The 20,895-nt window shown below is 36.9% G+C and overlaps 1 protein-coding gene across 2 annotated transcripts in view; it reads left to right on the top strand.

Annotated features, from left to right (window-relative positions):
- Window positions 1-11,674: 11,674 nt before the first annotated feature.
- The window catches only part of LOC122304140 (callose synthase 7-like), a 42,909-nt gene continuing 33,688 nt past the window's right edge, over window positions 11,675-20,895 (top strand). The window contains exon 1 of one of the 2 annotated variants that reach the window (XM_043116227.1): window positions 11,675-12,202. In XM_043116227.1, the coding sequence (XP_042972161.1) occupies window positions 12,019-12,202 (184 nt within the window). In that variant the 5' untranslated portion in view covers window positions 11,675-12,018. The remainder of the gene's footprint in view (window positions 12,203-20,895) is intronic. The other variant, XM_043116228.1, reaches the window with a different exon arrangement.

The following is a 20,895-nucleotide window of genomic DNA, read 5'->3' as shown; positions in this document are numbered from 1 at the left end:
CGTCAGAATGTGGTGAGCAATATGAGAACAAGGATGAAGATTCACCAACGTCTTGTGAAGTTGAACCAGGTCTTGACGTTGGGATACAAGAGACAACCACCGATGGACAACGTCAAAGAAGAAGGCAAATGAGACATGAGGAGTCATCTCATGTCTCGACCTTTGATAAAGAAGGTCAACCCACTAACACAATCAAGGGAAAGCCTCTGTAACACCCCACTTAAAAGTACCTTAAGACTTGAACTTAGTACCTAAGATCCTAGCTAGTCTAAGTTATGTTTTTTTTTTTTTAGAAACTTGTAGAGCTTAATTGGCATTAGTCTCACACCATTGGGTTAGTTAGAATCATAAGAGGATTTTAGTGTATTATTAATTTTTGTGGATAAATGCCAAGAGGTTAATAGTGGTATGACACATGGCATATTGACGAGCTAGGCAAATGGCCTAAGTATTGGATGGATCTAGGAGAAGCCCAAGAGTGTTTCATTTAGAACCCTAATTTGCTAAGGATGAGATGGGCTAAGGATAGATTTAAAAGCTTTAGGCTCAACTTGGGAGATATAAGGTTCTAAGCCCTTCTTAAAGGATACTAGAAATTAGGCCCAATGTAATGGACATAAGGTCATTGGGCCTAACTTATTAAAAGTGAAGGCCATTGGCCCAACCTAAGAAAAACCTAAGATTAGAACCCAACCCAGTGGGCCTTTGAGGCGAAGGATAGGTCCCATAAATCTAGACATAAGATCCATAAAATAGCCCACTCCAAAACCCACAACCAAGGCTTGCTCATATAGCCCAACAAAAGCCCAACCCATGAAGCCCAAAGCCTTTTCTTTTATTTCATTCTTCCAAATGGGACACACATATACCACACCATTAGTTTTCCTTAAAAGCTCAGCCACACACCCCTAGGGCTCCCTCCCAACCATTGTTAAGTTTCTAACTTGAGTTAAGAAGCACTATTAATCTCAAAAATGAATAGTAACTTACACATCTTGATTTTTGCATAGTTTTCTATAAATTATTTTTCTTCACTATTAGGATTTGAAATTTTTGGCCTTTATAATTGTTTTGCATCATCCTTAGACAACCCTAAAAGGTTAGGTTTAACCAAACCCATGTCAGTTGGAACCAAGCCATGTCAATGTCCAAAACAATCACCAATTGGCACCTTGGTGCATCACCATGCACACTTCATCAAACCAGCCCCTAACCCATGCCATTTCCACCAATTGTTTTAGGGGCAATTGCACTATTCATACCTCACTACATCACTCAAATACCAAACCTAACAAGGGGCAAAATGGTCCCAAGGAACAAAAGCCAAAACCCAACTATTTCCTTAGACGGTGTAGTTGAATACTACCTGGCACCTTTAACCCTTCAAGGATTTTCTGCTTTTCATTAAGCCACCTCCACACAACACCACCACCACTCACCTCCAAATCCCAAAGAAGTCTTCAAGGCACTTAATCACATTTTTGTGCATCTATTCCCCAAGGAAAAGCCAAACTGATTGGCAACAGGAGAAGGTTGCTCATGTCACTCAACTACCAGCATCACTTTGCTTCTCTTTCATTTCCTACACATATATGATCAATTGGAAGCCAATCAAGCCTTCTTCCCTCACCTAAAAAGCCACCAAATGAAGTCATCATACCTGCAAAACAAATCCATATGGATGAGACAAATAAATGATGAAAATTTGGCCGGCTAGGAAGAACTCTACCTGTCAGCTTCTAGCATGACCTCACCTTGGAATTATTTTATTATTATTATTTATTTTATAAAACCATGGTAGCCCCTGCACCTATAAACACATTGCAGCACCTAGCCTTGATAAAATCATGAAATGGAACACTATTCACCTTACCAAAGATGACACAATATGGAATTTTACACTCATAACTACCATTGCCCGCTTCCACCACTCACAAGCCTCACCATTGCCATCTCCCTCTCCCTTCACCCCTCCATTGAACCCTATAAATATCCCCCTTCACTCCTAATTTCCTCACACCATTTCCATGGCATCTTACTCTAGAGTTCTTGAGAGGAAAAAACTTTTTGCGTGAGAAAAGAGTTGAATCCGAGTACGTTGTGCAAGTGATATTGAAGTGAGTTGTGTTTAGGAGCTCAAGGGCCACCATTTTTGTAAGTAATTGTACCCTAACTTTTTTTAAGTGTTAGAATGACATGTTAGGTTTCAATTTATGGCATGAGAATGATGTTTTGATTGAGTTTAATTAAGGTTTATCATAAAAGATGCAAACTGGGTCAAATTTGAGGTATTGATTGAATAAATTGTTTTGGGCTGAAATTTTAGCTATGGTATGTCTTGATATAATTTTGTATGATTTACTAATGTCTTAAAATAATTTTTGAAGGTTTAAATTGAGGTAAAAAGTATGCCATGATAGGTTTATAAATCCATATCTTATGTTGATCATTAAGCATGTTTCAGTTTCACTTGGTCAAAGTATATTTTATGAAGCTTTGCTTAAATTTACTAAGCTTGAGTAATGAGCATTTAGAAAAGCCTTGTGATTGGTATGAGAATGAAAATACATGACTTATTTAGGTTCTAAACATCTCATTGATAAGGAAAAGCTAGAAATATCGTGCATATACTTAGCTGATGGTTTAGTGATGATTTGGCTTTGGAGTAATGCACAAGTGTTGGGATGATTTCGTATGATCTGTATCTAAGTTTTAAACATGTCTCTATGGTTATGTTCATGGTTGCCACTTGAGGAAATTTGAGCACACATGCATCCCTAAAGGTTATAGATTTGAAATCACATATAAGCCTATATAGATGCATGCCACGAGGTGGTTGATTTTGGCATAGTTGTGATTTGATTTTTGTAATTATAAGGGCATAGATGATTTTAGAATATAAAAATATGAAGTTTGTGAAATTTGGTATTTTTGGGGCACAAATACAAATAGTAAAAATTTAGGGCCTTAGTGGCAATTTTGCAAAATATAGGGGCATTTGTTTAATATTGACTTGTGAATCTTTTTTATTACGAACATCTTCCTTAGCGATGCAATTCCTAACTTAGAATAACTTTGTTTACAATTGCAACAATTCTCTAAAACCTTCAAAAAGTTTGTAAGTTAACCTCAAACTTACGCTTAGATAATTTATTTATGATTTATTTATAAATGTCACATTCATAATATAAATGTCATTTTAAGCATGAAACATAAATTTACTATTTAAGCATATTATATCAAACTTTCATTTTCATACTTCACAAACACATGTCACGAAAAACATTTTCAAGCATAGCATGAAAATTAAATTTTGTTATGACCATAAAGGCTAGGATGGAGAGTTATCCTAGTGAAACTCCATTGTCTACTCTGGGGTAATTAAAAATTGAATGGTAACATTTAGGTTGACAAAGAACTGTTAACCGGCTCCGAATGGATTCTTTTTTAAGAGTAGCAAAGCAAAGCATTTATAGCACCTAAGGTTGGTTGATGCATATGTTATGATGTTATGATGATATGATGAAATGTTATGTTACCAATGCATTGAGATCGAGTCTACAAACAACATAGATTCAACATGAATTGTACTACGGTCACCAGCAAGTACTCACAATGCATAATGGAGAGTTGTGATGATACCATATGTTATGATGTTATTGTTAATAATGACTTTAATAGTGATAAAATATGTTTTATTCGAATTGGTAAATGTTCTCTGTAAGAAAATGTGCATCAAGTTCTTTTGAAAATGTTGAAGAATCTAGATGGGAGACAATTACTAATTTTTCTACATAGCATGTATCTCATGTTTATCGTTTATCATGCATAACTTACCTCTGTGCAACTTGGTTGTTTAATTTATTAAGATTTCATGTAAATCTCACCTTTGTGGACCCACTACCATTTCCCTTGAAATGGTAGAAGTTGTGTCAGGACCGATTGAGGAAAAACTGGATGGACCACTAGATACAGATGGTTGAAGAGGAGCTGAACCTTAAGTGAAGACTAGATATTATTTTGATGTTGATAGCACTGATTCTTCATATTTTAGAGCGTATGAAAGAGTTAATCTAACTATTGAGACTTGGTTTCAAGTATCTTGTATTAAGGAAATTCTATCCTTAAGTTTGAACTAATGATGGTTATTACTGACTATTGAGACTTGGTTTCAAGTATCTTGTATTAAAGAAATTCTATCCTTAAGTTTAAACTTATGATGGTTATTAATATCATTGAGATATTTAGTTCATTCTTGTATAAGTTCTTTTTTTTTTTAGGCATTGATGGGTCCCCCATCTGAACTCGGAGAGCCCTACCAAATCTTGAAACAAGATTCCTGATGAGTGTGCGAAAGTGCACTCTAAATACCCTATTATTGGATTAAAATGTTAAAATGTGAATAGAAATCATATAAATTAATGTGTATTCTTAAATTGAGTTTCTATTTACGTTGGGGATACTCCTAAGTAGTTTTTTATGTTTAATTTCAGAATTTATAAAAAAGCAAGTCAAGCCCAATCAAATTTAAGAAAGGACATTCATGGGGTTTGAGAGCAATTTTGAAAAAAAGAAAAAGAAAAAGAAAATCACAAAATGAAACCACAAGAAGTCCAAGTCTAAAATTCGCTAAGAGACAGTCTGGACATACTTTAGTCTTTTGACCGTATCTTTTTACTCACATATCAGTATATGCGATTCTTGATACATTAGAAAGCTATCTTAAAGGGCTATAACTTTGTCTGTAATAAGGATTTCCAAATTCGAACTCCTGAAAAGCGTACGTGACTGCCAAGATGAGTCCTAAAATTTAGGTGATTTTTTTATGCAGAAATTAAGAGGACATTAGGGTTTCTTTCCTATCTTATATAAGCATATTTTTAGCACGAAATGAGGGGGGAGGAGGCACAAGAGGTAGATTTGAAGAGATGAGAAAATCACTTCCATAGCCACCGTTCGCTTTAGTTTTCTCTGGAGATTTTTGTTATCCAGTATATTTATGGGTAACTAAATTCTCAAGTAGGGTTAGGGATAAATTTGCACATTAGATGATATTTCTAATTTATTTTTAATTCATGTATTGATTTGTAATTGCTAAAACTCTTTTGTTTTATCATTCTCAATTCATCGTTGATATTTTCTTCTCCAAATAATCATAGAATTTAATTCTATTTATGGATTTAGTCATGCTTTTTCTATTGAATGGATTGGTTCTTTGATTATGTTTGGATCAATTATTTATCTATATTGATTTAGTTCTTTGCTACAATATCGCTTCCTGAGTATATTGTCGTTGTTGGATTTTCTCAATAGGAATAGTAATTTACATATTTTAAAAGTGGTGAATGATTTTTCAAAGGGTTACATTTGATTTAATTTTGGTTTATAAATCTATACCTTCCGATTGAGAATTTCGAGAATTGAGTTCCTAATTGAGTTATCTAATGAATTAAGAATAATTAAAATTTCAGATTTGTGCAAGGGATTCCCAACACTCTACTGTTTGTCAAATTTGAGTACTTTTTTCGATAATCACTTTGCTTCACTTTAATTTATATTTAAAATTAATCTTTGTTTTTCATTACTTATTTAATATTTTTCTTTAGTTTCTTTGTTTCTTTTGCTATTCTTTTAATTTGTCTCCCTGTAGAATTGACACCCCAAAGCTGTGCTATAACTATCGCGTTATTTTTTGGGCGTAATCAATTCCTTATAAGGTGGGGAGGATGTGAGGAACCACCAAGCTTGGAAGGGGATAGACCATTCTTAGAGTTGAGTGGAAGGCAAAAATGAGAAATATTTCAGTGGTTTAAGGAATTAACAACGAGTGATGTAGAATGTAGCTAGTCTAACATCCGGGTGAGCAAACACCTTGTAGGAGGCCTAGCTGTCATGTTCTAATGTGAGGTAGGGCTGTACACGAATGGGTTCAACGTTGATTTTGGCGCCAAACCAAGAAACCACCGACTCTGCCATGAGCCAACACCACCGACCGAAACCGTGGGTTTGGAAAGAGAAAACTGAGTATATTGGTCTCGACGTGCTTTGGTGCTATCTTCAGTTTACCGTCGGCATTTTCTGTGAAGAAGGAGGACCTAAGGATGAAGGAATATGCATCGTGCCGTCGTTTGCCATGGAAGAAGAAGAACGTTACATAGAGGAACTGAGGTAGAAGATGACGTGTGGAAGAAGAAGATGGGTGATTGATTCAGTAGTTTTCCCTTGGGTCGAACCTGGACCGAGTTGATCAATGTCAATTTCTATGTATTTCACTCGATTGCCGACCGGTTCTTTGCCGATTTCAACCCTAATGTGAGGTTGAGGACTGTTTGGTAGTTTCATGTACACCCCTAACGTGAGGTGGAAATAAATGTCTCAACCCTAGTAGGTGAGCTAAAAAAGTCACCTACTATGAAGGCGAGAGAACGAGGAGTTGAAAAGTCTGGTGAACTCGGAGGAGATGAGTTACTTGCCCAAGGAGAGATAGGATTACTTGTCCAAGATGAGCAATGGCCATGGAAAGACCAACCTAGACATGTAAACTTTGTAAGATAACACAGAAGGGCTCGAAAAGGTGGTAGTGTCGCATGCAAAAAGTCCAGACTCCGTCTGAAAGGTTACATTCGGAGTGGTTCTACAATGAAAGGTGAAGGCATAGTAAGTCATGTCATCTGGAAGTAGAATTATGGCCCAACGCCATATGGAGAACCCTCCTTTAAGGAAGGACTGAGGAGTTGGCAGGGTGTAGGGATGTGCAAACCATGCATTAGCCATTTGTCTCTATCATCCCTTAGTATGACAAAGAAAGATTAAAGAACATCCTTAGCACAAATCCAAAGTAAAAAAAGATTAAAAAATGACATCTAATAATCCCACCCTATTTAAATGTAATGCCCGTCCTTTTGGTGGGACCTTTTTAGTTTGATTTTGATAAAAATCGACTGGAATTTCAATTCCTTTAAAATTTCTTTTTCATTCATGCTTGGATATAAAAGACTCCATGTTATAAATAAAATTCATTTTTCTTAATTAAAAGATTACAGTGGAAAACATTAAACTTTATAATTAAAGTTTATCGTACAAAATATCTTGCCTAGACCTTCATGCTCTTCCCCTTGGGTTGTGCCTGTCCTGACCTGTCATGCTCATCTTGTGCCTGGGAGGGCACACATAAAAACTAAAATGAGTCGATGACTCGTAAGCATTACTTTATACAATTAAAATATAATAACATAGATTTTCAGTTATGCATTTATCATTCCATACATACATATCTTACCTAGCATGCATACATCTTTTAGTTCGTTTGAAAACATTGCGAGGTGGAGTTTTTCTTTAAAACATGATTTCTTCTTTTTAAACAGTTCCCCACACATCGCTGCTTTCATTTCTTAAAAAGTCTTTTCATGCATTTATCTTTTTACGTACATCCATGCATACATACATTCATTCATTCATCTTTTCTTACTTATGTATATTCATGCATTCTGTTTATCCATACATATATACATTCATTCTTAACATGCATCCGTTCTTTCTTTTCACTTTCATTGGCCATGTAGCACACTGTTACGCCCCGTGTGCTGGGGTTAGCAGTCATTTGAACCTGATTCCATGGGAAGCTAGGGAAAGGTGGCCTCATGGTGGTCAAAGTGGCAGAGCACGACGGCATCACACCGTGAACAATGAATCTGAAATGGTAGGAGTTTGCTTGGAGTAAATGAAGGCCATAGAACTTCATGGGAAGCTAGGAAAAGGTAGAGGAAGACGTGGTGGAGTTGTGGTGGCGAGGTGGTGGTCAGGTGGTGGCTCACGGTGGCGGATCGGGCACTAGAAGTGTAACTCGTGCCTTGGAGAGTGAGGGAGAGTGAGAGCTGTACACAGCTCCTTTGGACATAAAATTTGTTGGGGAAGTTCGTGGTGATGAGAGGAACATGATGGTGGTGGTGAAATACTGTGGGTAGCCGTGTACGGTAGTGCAACAATGCATGTGTGAGTGTAGACCCATCAGAGAAAGAGAGAGAGTTAGGGAGAAAGGAGGACATGGAGAGGAAGCCCATGATGTGGTAAAGCTGTTAGCAGTGCTTGGTGGCCGTTTTGGCCGTGTATGGTGGCTCTAGGAGGAGAAAATGGGTGTAAAACCCATTTTGAGGGTGGTGCCATGGGGGGAGGAGGAGGGCACGTAGGGGCTCGCCGGTGGGAGGGAATGATGACCGGAGGGTGGTGGTCATTTGATGACCGGAAATGAGACCATAGCTGCTGTGTACGATGGCGTGGAGAAGGAAGATGTGGTCTTACCCATTTCGGCTAGTGAAGCTATGGGAGGAGAGAGAGAGAGCGTGTGGCTTGCTGGCTGGAGGGAAGTGTTGGGCGGCATGTGGGGAATGATCAGCGACTGGTGGTGAGACCAACGGTGGCCAGAGGTGGCTGGCTAGAGGTGCAACCCATACGGTGAAGGAGAAGAACGTGTGTACGTCGGGCATGAGGGAGAGGAAAGAGAAGAAAGAAAAGGAAAAGAGAAAAAGTGAGGAGGAAAAGAGAGGGGCCTGGGTTTTTAATCCCAGTTCTACGTTTTGGGATCCTCAAAACGATCTAACGATGAGTTTAAATATTGATTTGAAAACGCGTAAGTGTTTTATTAAAATAAAAATAAAACACCTAAATAAAATACTGAGGGAATTAAGATAGAATATTATTTTATAAAATTATATTTCTTTGTCATTATTTAAAACGATAAAGTATCGTTAATTACTCAAAGAGGATAAAACCATTTAAATTAAATAAGAGTTTTCAACGTAAAGTTAAACCTCTTAATATTTTAAAACAACTAAAATATTTAATTTAAGTGTATTTATCCACAATTATAATATTTTTAGAACTCATTAAAATATTATAATTGTGTTACTTTAAAAACAAGTTTATCTAATAATACTGGAAATATCTCTTATAGATATTTCCATAATATTTAAAATATCCGTAAGCTTTAAAATATCTATCTTACTTTGAAATCCGTTGGATAACTTTCGGAACACGCCATCCAGATACAGCACCTAGGATAAAGCTCAACACGTAGATCGAAACTTAGCATGTAGAACGAGGCTCATAAATAAAGAAAAAGAAAGAATGAGCAGATATTACATTAAATGACCTAGACGTATGACGACATCTCACTTTTGAGACGTTATTCACCAAAGAGTTCGTGAAATCAATTGCCTTGAAAAGTAAGGAATAGAGAGGAGATGAAAGAACTTGCAACGTATGATGGTAGGTTAGCTTCTTAGACAATGCTGGGTAACGTATATTTGGATTATGTAACATTTTGAGATTTTATGAAAGGAGACAAGCCCCTTTTGTTGTGAAATTTAATATTCTGGCCCTTAATAGTTGTTGTTACTGCAATGTATTTTGCCTTAAATTCTCAGTGCGATTTCATAGATAACATTTTACACGTACTTCCCCCTACAAAATCATATGCCTACCTCAATTCCCTCTTGGGTGTTGACCATTGTCTAGCATCCTTAGCACCGCTGATTCTTGCCTAGATCTTCATGAGGAACGAGGTGCCACAATTGTCTTACCTTACCATTCCAAGATTGTCATGTGAATCCTTGACTCTTGTATTTCCTTGGGGGGTATAGCCTCATTGCCAACATCCAGGAGGTTGGCATTGGCAATGAGGCTATGAAGTCTAATAGACTAAGGCATTTTAGGATTTAAGACGATGGGATGTTGTGCTATAAAGATCGAAAGGTGATCCCGGTAGATGCAGAAATGAAGGAAATAATACTATAGGGAAGCATACATTACGCCCTACACGACACATCCTGGAAGTATGAAGATATATCGGGATTTGAAAGAACACTTTTGGTGTGACGGAATAAAAAGAGATGTGGTAGAATATGTTAATAAGTATTCTGTACGTCAACTCGTGAAAGCAAAGCGAAGTAGTGGCACTTAATGTTAGTGAGCACAAAACATTGTAGGTACGGCGAAGGTGAAATGTGAACTGGCTTGTTAAATTGTGAACTCGTGGTGAATGCGTGTCGATTTGCCAAGAGTGCAAGATAACTCGGTGAAGACATGTTGATCTACCTGGGTGTCTAGGTTATAACATATCCACAGCTAGTTGAACGGTCTGTGATGTGATGATGTAACTAGTAGGTGCACATGGTTTATAGGATAAACTTGAGGTATCCATATATTGTTATATTCAATAAAAACTTACGTGATTGATGTTAAATGACATTATTATATTGCCACAAATGTATGCCAAAAATATTGGATTCCAATCAGTTCCCCACTTGTTTTATTATAGCTTCCAATCAAGCTACTCTATTCAATACAAACTGAATGCAAAAGCTTAAGATTAGATTTAGACGTTGAGATCATCCGAATTGATTTGTAAATAATTCTATTTTATATATTGTATTAAAATATGTTTGAAAGTAAATGGATTGATATATCTTCTATATATAAAAAGTGTGTATGAAACGGAAAATCTTGTTTTAACGGTTTTTCTTGTTTTTCCGTTAAAGTTAACACCGTTTGTTTTAATGGTTTGACACATAAATTGAAGACATAAATGTTGAGAGAGATAGCATTCAATGTTGTTATATGATTTATTAATCTCAATAATTATAATACTTAATAGTTTATATAATAATAAATAATTAAACATTAGTTATTATATTTTTCTCTTTCTCCTTAACATATACACGTGTATTAGGTGCATAAGACGTGAATCCCTAAGTATAATATACGTGTATTATACGTTTCATTAACTCAGATTATTGAGTATTTCAAATTTAAAAATCTCATATAATATATAATATAAGTGCATTTAATCAAAGTGTTTTTTTCCCCATGGTAGTAGGAAGTAGCTTCTGCTAAGTCATATTCCATACGTGGGCTTGCTATGATAGGCATGTGACAGAGGCCGTGATCCTTGAGCTAATCAAGAAAGAGTAAATTCGGCCAACAATTTCAAAATATATTTTATGATTTATATATATGCTATATATAGAAAATATTATACCACAAATTTTATAAAAAGATTATGTTTTAACTTTATGTTGTCCCTGATCGACTCAACCAACAGCAAAATAAGAATTTCAATGTTGTCTCTATTGATTGTTTACAGGATGATATAAATTGATGAATTATAATATAAACATCAAACGACACATATTTTGAACTACCGTTTGTATTAGACTTTTATTAAATTTTTCGTATACATCTTTGCTAAAATTATAGATGTTATAAACATGTATTGGATTATATGATACTTTGAACTAATTTTTTTTATTTTCTCCAATATGCCTTAAATTATTAAGTGACATCAATAATTTTTATAAAATATATATTATTTTTTATAAATAATCATTTCATAAAATTAGACAAACGTGCTTTGCACATTACTCTCACCTAGTATATATATATATTTAAATGTATAAAATATGTAAAGACGAGGTTAATTCTTTTTATTTATAAAAAGTTAAAAAAAATAGTTCTATTAATAATTAGTTAGAAATGAGTTAAACTCATTCGACGACTAAACACAACATAAATATTAATTATTTTTAAGCGGGAAGCAAAAGTCTCACCGATGATCGGCCAGCCATTTGTTTGTTTAGTTGTTTTTTTAACAGGAAAATGGGTGCACTAAAAAGGAAAACTAAAGAAGGAAAGCTAGCTAAAGTAGCAGCACCACGCCACCCCCACCAACACCTTCCCTGTAACTCATTACCCTTTGCTCTTTTGCCCTTTAGTTCCTTTCTTCCGCCAGGAGCAATCCCTTGCCCCAACCTTCTCCCAAAGTATCTCTTTCTCTCTGCCCACTATTAAACGACGCAATGTGTCTCTTCATTCCCACTTTCCACAACTCTCTAACAAACCCAAACCCAAAACCAAACCCAAGCAGCAGTATCCACGAAATTCGTCTGCTAAAGTTCTGTGATCTCATCGAGGGAAGAGAAAGTGTTTGCGGCGCTGAAGATCGCCGGAGATCAGATTTTCCCAATGGCTAGCTCCAGTGGGACGAAGAAGACGACTTCTCGTCGAATGAGTCGGCAACAGACTCGATCGGTCGAGGGGCCGAACGAGGACGACAGTGAGGTGGTGCCCTCTTCCCTCTCCTCCATCGTGCCCATTCTCCGCGTGGCCAAGGAGATTGAGACCGACAACCCGAGAGTTGCCTATCTCTGTGAGTCCCTCATTCTCTCACTCGCTCACTTTCTTTACTTTGCTTCCTTGAGTTGATTTCGAACCTATCTTGCGTTTGTGTTACTTATGACCTCACTCAATATATGCTTTTTTATCATGTGTTTTCATTCTTATCGATTTGAAGTGAGCACGCTATAAGTTTACTTAATGGTCAAGAATCCAGCAAACAATTTTCCCTATTTTGTTTAGCTCTTTGTCCAATGATAATATGATATTGTAACTGAACTTCACAGAAGTTTGCGGGACACCTAAATTATCCAATGTATTGTTTATGCGAACCATATTAAAGCTTCTGACACATGAGAAGTCAATGATAGTGATTTAATACTACCAGTTACAGGGGAGTCTACAAACTGCACTGCAGATCCCAACGCAAAAATATGATAATGTTGGAGTGGCAGTATAATTTTTTTTTTTTTTCCGTTTCAAAAATGCCTTTTGCAGTCAGGTTGGGAGCGGCGGCGTAGTTGGCTCCAACGTGGCATAAATAAAATGGTCCAATTGAAAGCATTTTAATGAAACGGTTCGTTTCATTCAATCGTAGCCCATCCCGATTTCAATCTTTCTTCCCTTGGGTTTTACACTTCGATTCTTTTCCTTCTTCCCTCTACCATTTTCAATCACCATCGCCGATGAAGGTGTCGCCGTTAGATTCGATGAAGGTCCCAAAACCCTCCATATGATCATACTTGAAGTTGCCCTCATAGATGGGCCCAGAGGGCCACGAGAATTTGCCTTTCTCCAAGGCCTTCCCTCTCCACCATTCCCCCTCGTACATGCGCCCGCCAGACCACAGTTACTTTCCGGATCCGTGTGGTGCGCTCCCCATGTAGAGATTGCCATTCGGGAGGGCCTTCTCGACTTTGGAGGTGGAAGGGGATGCCACACTTGCAGTCAAGGCAGGCGAGGTTGTCAACGTGGTCGGCGTCACCCTCCACGTAGCGGTTTGGTATCGGCTATGGCCTACGCCGACTAGTTGAGATGGTTATGGGTCTCTCTACCTAGCTTGTCAACCTCCGATTTCTTCTTCTTACCGTCGGAAACGACATCGTTGAACTCATCAAAGAGTAGTGCTGCTACTTCATGCATTTTCGGGTCATTCATAAAAGCCAAGCTCTTTCTCACCCTTCTTTTAATCCCTAATATGCGACCTATTTACTAGTGCTCACTGCATTTGCGGGTTTCACTGTGATTCTATATCTAGAAGGGAAAGACTGGCCGGAGTGTGGAGCAATTAGTGACAGTTTCTTTCTCTAGAACCTACCCTTTTTCTCTCACTCTCGCTGGTATTTCTCACTCCAAAACTCTCTTTTTGGCATTTCTCACTCCAAACCATGGGAAGAATCTATGAGTGTTGGAGCTTTTTGGATCTGTCTCGCACCCTCAAAGCAAAAGCAGGAAATTGAAAAGTGAAATGGCTTTCAACCATTCTGCGTTTTCCTTTTTTTTTTATTTAAATAAATAGCAGCTGATTTGGCATGATGTCAGCCGATTGCACGGCGTCTATATTCAACGACTGTCTATAGAACTACTGTTGAGGCAGTATAATTTTTAATTAACACTAAGGGATTCTTTACCAAGCACCACAAAAAAGCATTGGAGAATACAGGGCTGAACTAAAGCAAAATAAAAGTGAAGCATTGGGCTCTATTCGTATTGACTGTAGGTGAATTCAGCTCCAGTTTGATTAAGATTTTTTTGATTAGATAATTAATGATTGCCACTGCCTGGGATTAATATATTTAGTTGTTTGAAATTGAATCTTTTAATATTTTTAGGTTTGAGATCGACTCAAGCTGGAGTAAAAAAGAAAAAGTAAACTACTCATGGTTGAATTTGAGTAGCTCGAGCTCGAGCTCAATTTGTTTATTTTTTATTATTAATTTATGTTTCTTATTTGAATTGATTTAAATGTTTTTTTGTAAGAGTAATGATTTGTACAAGCACCAAGTATATAAGCCTCGCATAGGCCCTATGTAAAAAGCGGACCCCACCCCAAAAAAGTGTGAAACAAATCACCTTTTTCTGGTGGGGCTCCTTTTTACAAAAGGCTTGTGCAAGACTTGTATATTTAAAACTTGTCCCTAGCATTATTCATTTCTAGGGGACATGTTCCATAAGTGAAAAAGTCGATTATTTACATTATTTGTGTGATGGGGATGTGTTACACAGACTTGGGGTTTAACTGAGTAAAAGACATGTTGCATATGCACGGTCTCTAGGATTTTTGTCGTAAAAAAATTATTATTATACATATAAAAACATAAGTAACTAATATGCAACTAACGAGTTATAAGTGATAGTTATAAATCATAACATACATTATCATTTATATAGAATAATAGAAACCATATCATAGATACAGTCAGTTATATGAGTCACTTGATTAACAAGAAATAATAGTAACTTATTTCATGATACATGCTATATACTTATACAAAAAATGTTTTGATTAATAATATATACTTATACAAAAACAGTTACGATACATACTATATATATGTATACAAGTTATAGTTAATTTATTAAGGTCAATCAATTATAATTCTATTATTAAACTGTAATAATTCCAATGAGTGATCTTCTGTTATAGTAAAGTCAATTACATTAAATATGCTTTATGTATACAAGTTATTATATTAATGAATGTATTATGATATTTATAGGTGTATCATAAGCATATGACATAAATATACTTGGATCATCACGTTAAGTCATGATATACACAATATAAGTTAAATTTAACTAATTAACGTAAATTCATTGCCATTAGATTATTAAATGATACTAATTATAGTATTTAATCTTAGTTTATGAGAATGTAAATTATAACCTTGTTCATTCATAGCACTAGTGAAGCAGTTCCCAACTTACCGTGACTACAATGGGCTCTTCCATTATGCAACCCAGATGGAATAATTATTGTACAGGGATAGAGCAGTTGCAACATCTAATTGAAAGCTTTCATATATAACAAATTGTAATAATAGTAAAAGTTTTGAGAGGTGATCTTTTCACATGAATATCTCTATGTTGCGGTTATAATCTCACTTTACATTGCTGGTCCCAATTTATTGTAAAGGAAGACATTAGTGCTTGGTAAATCGCCATTGTAGAATGCAATCACAAGGTGCATCCTACGAGAGGAAAAAAGAGTTGGACATTTCTCCTCACAAAATGGAAAGATGTATAAGGGTTAATGTAGCGGAGCCTTTGTGATATGTGATTAACGCATATCTGAGTTGTGTATTTGTTCTCTACCAAACCGTATGCTTGTATTCTTTTAGCAAATTGACCGCCAACATCATGTTATATATTGCTGTAACATCCCTTCCCCCTAGGGTCAAGAATGCCATGTCATAACATTCCGTGACACTAAGTATTAAGAAATTCCATAAACTTTAAAACCTCAAAAGGGTAAACGAATTTTTTTATTAAACCTACAATATCAAGTAGGAACATTAAATAAATTGAAACGAATACTATTCCTGGATGTCACTGTGTTAACATTAATCAAATCCCCATACCATGTGTTGACCTCTTATTAAAATTTGGCTAAGTTCTAATCTCTATTACTGGTTCCAATCTGTGGACTCATCATCATCTGTGACATTTTAAATAAATGAGTCAAATACACTCAGTTGGTAAACATACCATACGGTACATAAGGTTCAAATATTGAAAGAAGTATTTGCATATATCATAAACCTTTTTTTATCTTTAATCTCTTGGATGACCAACACACATTTATGCCTGATGCGTAAGGATTAGTTGTATGAAGTATTCTGGCTTCATTCTCATGGCTACAAGTGAAATTGTGTCTAGGTTATGGACATCACTCGATAAACTAGATGCACTTGGATGAGCCATTCCTAGCAGATCATACAAGATGGATGCCACTATCTCTTTAGGTGCTGTACCAATGCACATCAGTTGCAAGACCAAGAATGTCAAAATACTGAGAAACTAAGAATACCAAGAGAACTTTTGGAAAAACTTGTGCTATGTGCAGCATTATCTCATTAAGTAGTAGGCAATCAACCCATGCTTTACAAGGAAAGAAAAGATTACCATACATAGTAAATTCTAACGTATAAGTCCCTAATAATTAGCATCTATATAAGTCCCTAAGAATTAGCATTTATTATATGCGGTAACATCCTCCCTCTAATTGATGCGGGTAAGTCAACTAACAACAATTTGCCAACAAGAAATTGATGCCTCTGTCGAGTATGGCTTTGGTGAAGACATCAGCCACTTGGACATCAGTAGAAATGTAAGGAAGAGATATCACCCGACTTTCCAAGGTAACGCAGATAGAATGGAAATCAACCTCAATGTGCTTGGTGCGTTTATGGAATACAGGATTTGTTGTAATCTGAATAGCACTAGTGTTATCAACATGAAGAGGGGTAGAATGAGTTTGAGGAAACCCAAGCTCTTCAAGAAGACCACATAGCCATACAATTTTAGAACAAGCAGTGGACATGGCACGATACTCGGCCTCAGTAGATGATTTAGAAACACGATCTTGTTTCATACATTTCTAAGAAATTAAGGCATCACCTAAGAATATACACCAACCCGTACTAGATCAACGCATATCCGGACACCCAGCCCAATCAACATCATTATAGGCAACAAGTTGAAGAGATGAGCTTGTAGGAAAAAATAAACCACAAGTAGGCGACCCTTGAAGATAGTGGATAATGCGGCGAACCGTAGCAAGATGGAGATACCGAGGAGAAGACATAAACTAGCTGACCTGATGAACGGCATAGGAGATATCCGATTGAGTAGGATCATCCAGAAGATCCCCTTCATCTTTCCTGTATTTGACATTTACCTCCATAGGAGTATCAACAGAAGAAGTGTCCTCCAAGCCAATCAAGGTGATAAGATCTTGAATATACTTATGCTGGTTCAAGAAAATACCATTGGCTTGATGATGGACCTCCACTTCCTGGCCGAGATCTTTCACGTGAAAAGTTGCATGTAGCAACTGCTGAAGTTTTAGTAAGCAAACCACAGTCAGTGTTAGTAATGATAATATCATCCACATAAACCAAGAGAAGTACTATACCCGCAACAGATTTTTGGAAGAAGAGAGAAGAATCATATTGATTTTGTTTAAAAGAGAAGGTAAGACATGTACTATGAAACTTCTCAAACCAAGCCCGGGGAGCTTGTTTGAGCCCATACAGAGAACGCCTTAGCTTACAGACATCTTAAGGAAAAGAAGTAGTCATACTAGAGGGAAGCTTCATGTAGATCTCTTCTCGGAGATCACCATGAAGAAAAGCATTCCTAACATCCATCTAATGTAGTGGCCACAACTGTGAAGCAGCAATAGCTATGATGGTCCGAACCATGGTCATTTTGGTAACAGGAGCAAATGTCTCATAGTCAACCCCATATTCTTATTTGTTACCCAGAGCTACGAGTCGAGCTTTGTACTGGTCCAAAGAGCCATTAGAATGAAGTTTTACAGAGAAAACCCATTTACTCCCAATAGGTTTGATTGTAGGAGGACACGAAACAATATCCCAAGTGTGATTCTCCTCAAGTGCTTGAAGTTTTGCTTGCATTGCATTTTGCCAACACATGTTTCATAGCCAGTTTGTAGTAAGAGGGAATGGAAATAGAGGACAATGTAGCTACGAGAGACAAGGGAGGAGAAACCATACTGATTAGGGGGTCGTGAAGCACGAGTAGACCAGCGAAGAGTGGTGGAAATAGTAGTAGGATCAGGTCCCGGCTCAAGATCTTGAGGGGGCACAGAGGAAGTGGAACTAGATTTAGGATGACTATGTCTTTCATACACAAAACCCTGAGGGGTAGCTCAGTTGGTTAGGCCTTGGGTTTGCTCCCTAATGGTCACTAGTTCGAGTCCCCTCAGGGCCACTGGAGGTTTACTTGATCGTTAACTTCAGGGCTCTGTGGGATAAGTCAAGGTGTGCGCAAACTAGCCAGGACACCCATAGATATTTAAAAAAAAAAAAAATGTCTTTAGTACACAAAATCAGGTTTGAACCTTTCCAGAATTGTTGGAGAATCTGAAAAACCAGGCATAAAAGATAAAGACGAAGATGACAACTCAACATGAGAGGGAAATAAATGTTGATTCTTAAAGAAAACCACATTCCTAGAAACTTTGATATGACGAGCATGGGATCATAACAAACATGTCCCTTTTGAGGGATAGCATAACCATTATTATTTTGTGTGTACTTTAAATAATTTTCAGAAAAATACATTGAATTGACATTTTGAAGCAAGTAAGGGTCTGATCATATCCAATTACCTTGTTTCCTTAGCTTGCAATTTATCAGCACCCCCTTTGCAATCTAGGGAAAATGCTAATATTCATCACTAATAATCAATCCCCTTTTATGCCCTTTCAAATGTTTGAGCCCTTATATACCTGCTTTGCATGGTTGACTTTATACCATCCTGCTGATAATGTTACCCATATGCTATGTGTAAGGCCACACTTTAATGTGCTAAACTTAACATCTACTAGTCCTTGCTTCTGTGGCTGCTGAGGTCCATAACAGGTCTCTTAAATTTTCTGCTTAACACTTGGAAACTTGCTGAAATCCTTTATTCCAGAATCACAGTAAGTATCAATTGCAGGATTTTCTAGCATGTATGTACTACATTTTAAGTGGCTTAAAAGTTATACTGTGCAAGGAGTTGTAGCAGCATGATTGAGGGTCTTTTACTGTATAACCCTCTGGTCAGGTTTTGTATTGGGTCCAAAGCAATCTTTTAGGATCTAAAAATTGCCATGTGTGTTTGGGTGCGGGCTGTGTAATCAATCTTGTATCTGTAGAACTTAACTTGTAACTCCAAGGGAAACTTTTAAATCACCCACAATAAAAGATCCCAATATTAACCCTTAGGAGCTGTCCTAGTGCTGCAACGTTTTGCAGTGGTTGAACCTTTACCATTCTATGATGCATATTTCAACTCTGCCCTCATAAATATGCACTATTCCCGAATAATCATGTTCTCTAATGTGATCTTGCCATAAACAAATTATTAGAAATAAAGTCACAAAGAAATCAGTTTCTCTTTCACTTGGACAGCATGTATAGAAAGAAGTCTATCACATAGTGAGTCAAGCCAAGCCCCAAGTCACATTGGGGCTTATATTCTAAAGAACTAGTCAAGGTTACAATTGGAACTCCTTGAAAATATTAATAAAGGGCAAGAACTTCTCCTTAACTGTAACGACCCAAAGAAGGCCCAAGTCACATATGAGTACATGGTTCAAAGGACTAGTCAATGATTAAATGTAGGAATCATTATAAAGCGTTTGAACTTCTCCTTCCCGAGTAGTGTGGGATCCCATCCATCACATTCTCGTACACAAGCTTAGGTATTATAACCTCTCCTCTTAAATCTTTGACAACCTCCTCAAATCATTCGTTCATATAGGTGGCATAGCGTCTTACACTTTTGGCTGGGATTTGCTATAATACCATTGATAAAACGCAAGGAAAGCTCAAACATTTGGGTTTATTGTAATACCCCATATGATAAGGATATGAGTAGGTGATGTATGGGATCCCACATTGCTGGGGAAGGAAAAGTTCATGCTCTTTATAAGGTTCCAATGGGGCTCCAATTGTATCATTGACTAGTCCTTTTGGAGTATAGGCCATGTGGTTTGGGCCTTCCATTGGGGCGTTACAAATGGTATCAGAGCTTATCCCAACCAGAAATGTGGGACTTGAGCCGTGCCACCTACAACGGATAGGCCCGACGAAGACGTCGGGAATTTAAGAGGGGTAGATTGTAATACCCCATATGATAAGGATATGGGTAGGTGGTGTATAGGATCCCACATTGCTTGGGAAGGAAAAGTTCATGCTCTTTATAAGGTTCCAACGGGGCTCCAATTGTATCATTGACTAGTCCTTTTGAAGTATAGGCCATGTAGTTTGGGCCTTCCATTGGGGCGTTACATTTATACTTCAGAAAGACTAATAAATGTTACAGTTAGAGCCCATTGAAGTCATTATAGAGGGCTGCAACTCCTCCCTCCCTAGCAATATGGATCCCATTCACCACTTTCTTATACTTAGCTTGGGTTATTAGAATCTCCTCTTTTAAAATTCCCGTTGTCCTTGTTGGGTCAAGTCCATTATAGGTAGCATGTCTCAAGTTCCACACTTCTAGTTGGGCTTAGCTCTGATAGCATTTGTAACAATCAAAGGAATCTAATTTCCAGGAAAGTCTTCTATTTGCATATTATAACAAAACAGCATTAAACACAATCGTTTAAAACCCTAAATAGTCAAACAGCAGCTGAAACTTGGACAATAAAGACGTGAAATTATGTCAACCAATTTCAGAAAATCAATGTCTTGTTACCATCTAAGTTCTCCATATGGTGCAAGTACAAACTTAACCATTTGCATATATGCACTTGGATTGTAACATGTCTTAATCTTGTTCTAATGAAGGCCCTAGTATACGTAAATTGTATGACCATATTTGGGATCAGAGCTGCTATCATGGTACGTACCATTTTTTTTTCCTTTGTATATTTGCTCTTATTTGAAGGAGAAGTATAGTTCTGGAGCTTTTCTGTACAATATTTGTGTGTATCACATTATTTATGGTTGTGGTTCACTGAGCATTTTATAATTTAGCATATACAGA

The sequence above is a fragment of the Carya illinoinensis genome, chromosome 3 (assembly GCF_018687715.1).
Source record: "Carya illinoinensis cultivar Pawnee chromosome 3, C.illinoinensisPawnee_v1, whole genome shotgun sequence".
NCBI lineage: Eukaryota > Viridiplantae > Streptophyta > Magnoliopsida > Fagales > Juglandaceae > Carya > Carya illinoinensis.
This window is presented reverse-complemented; position numbering and strand designations above follow the sequence as displayed.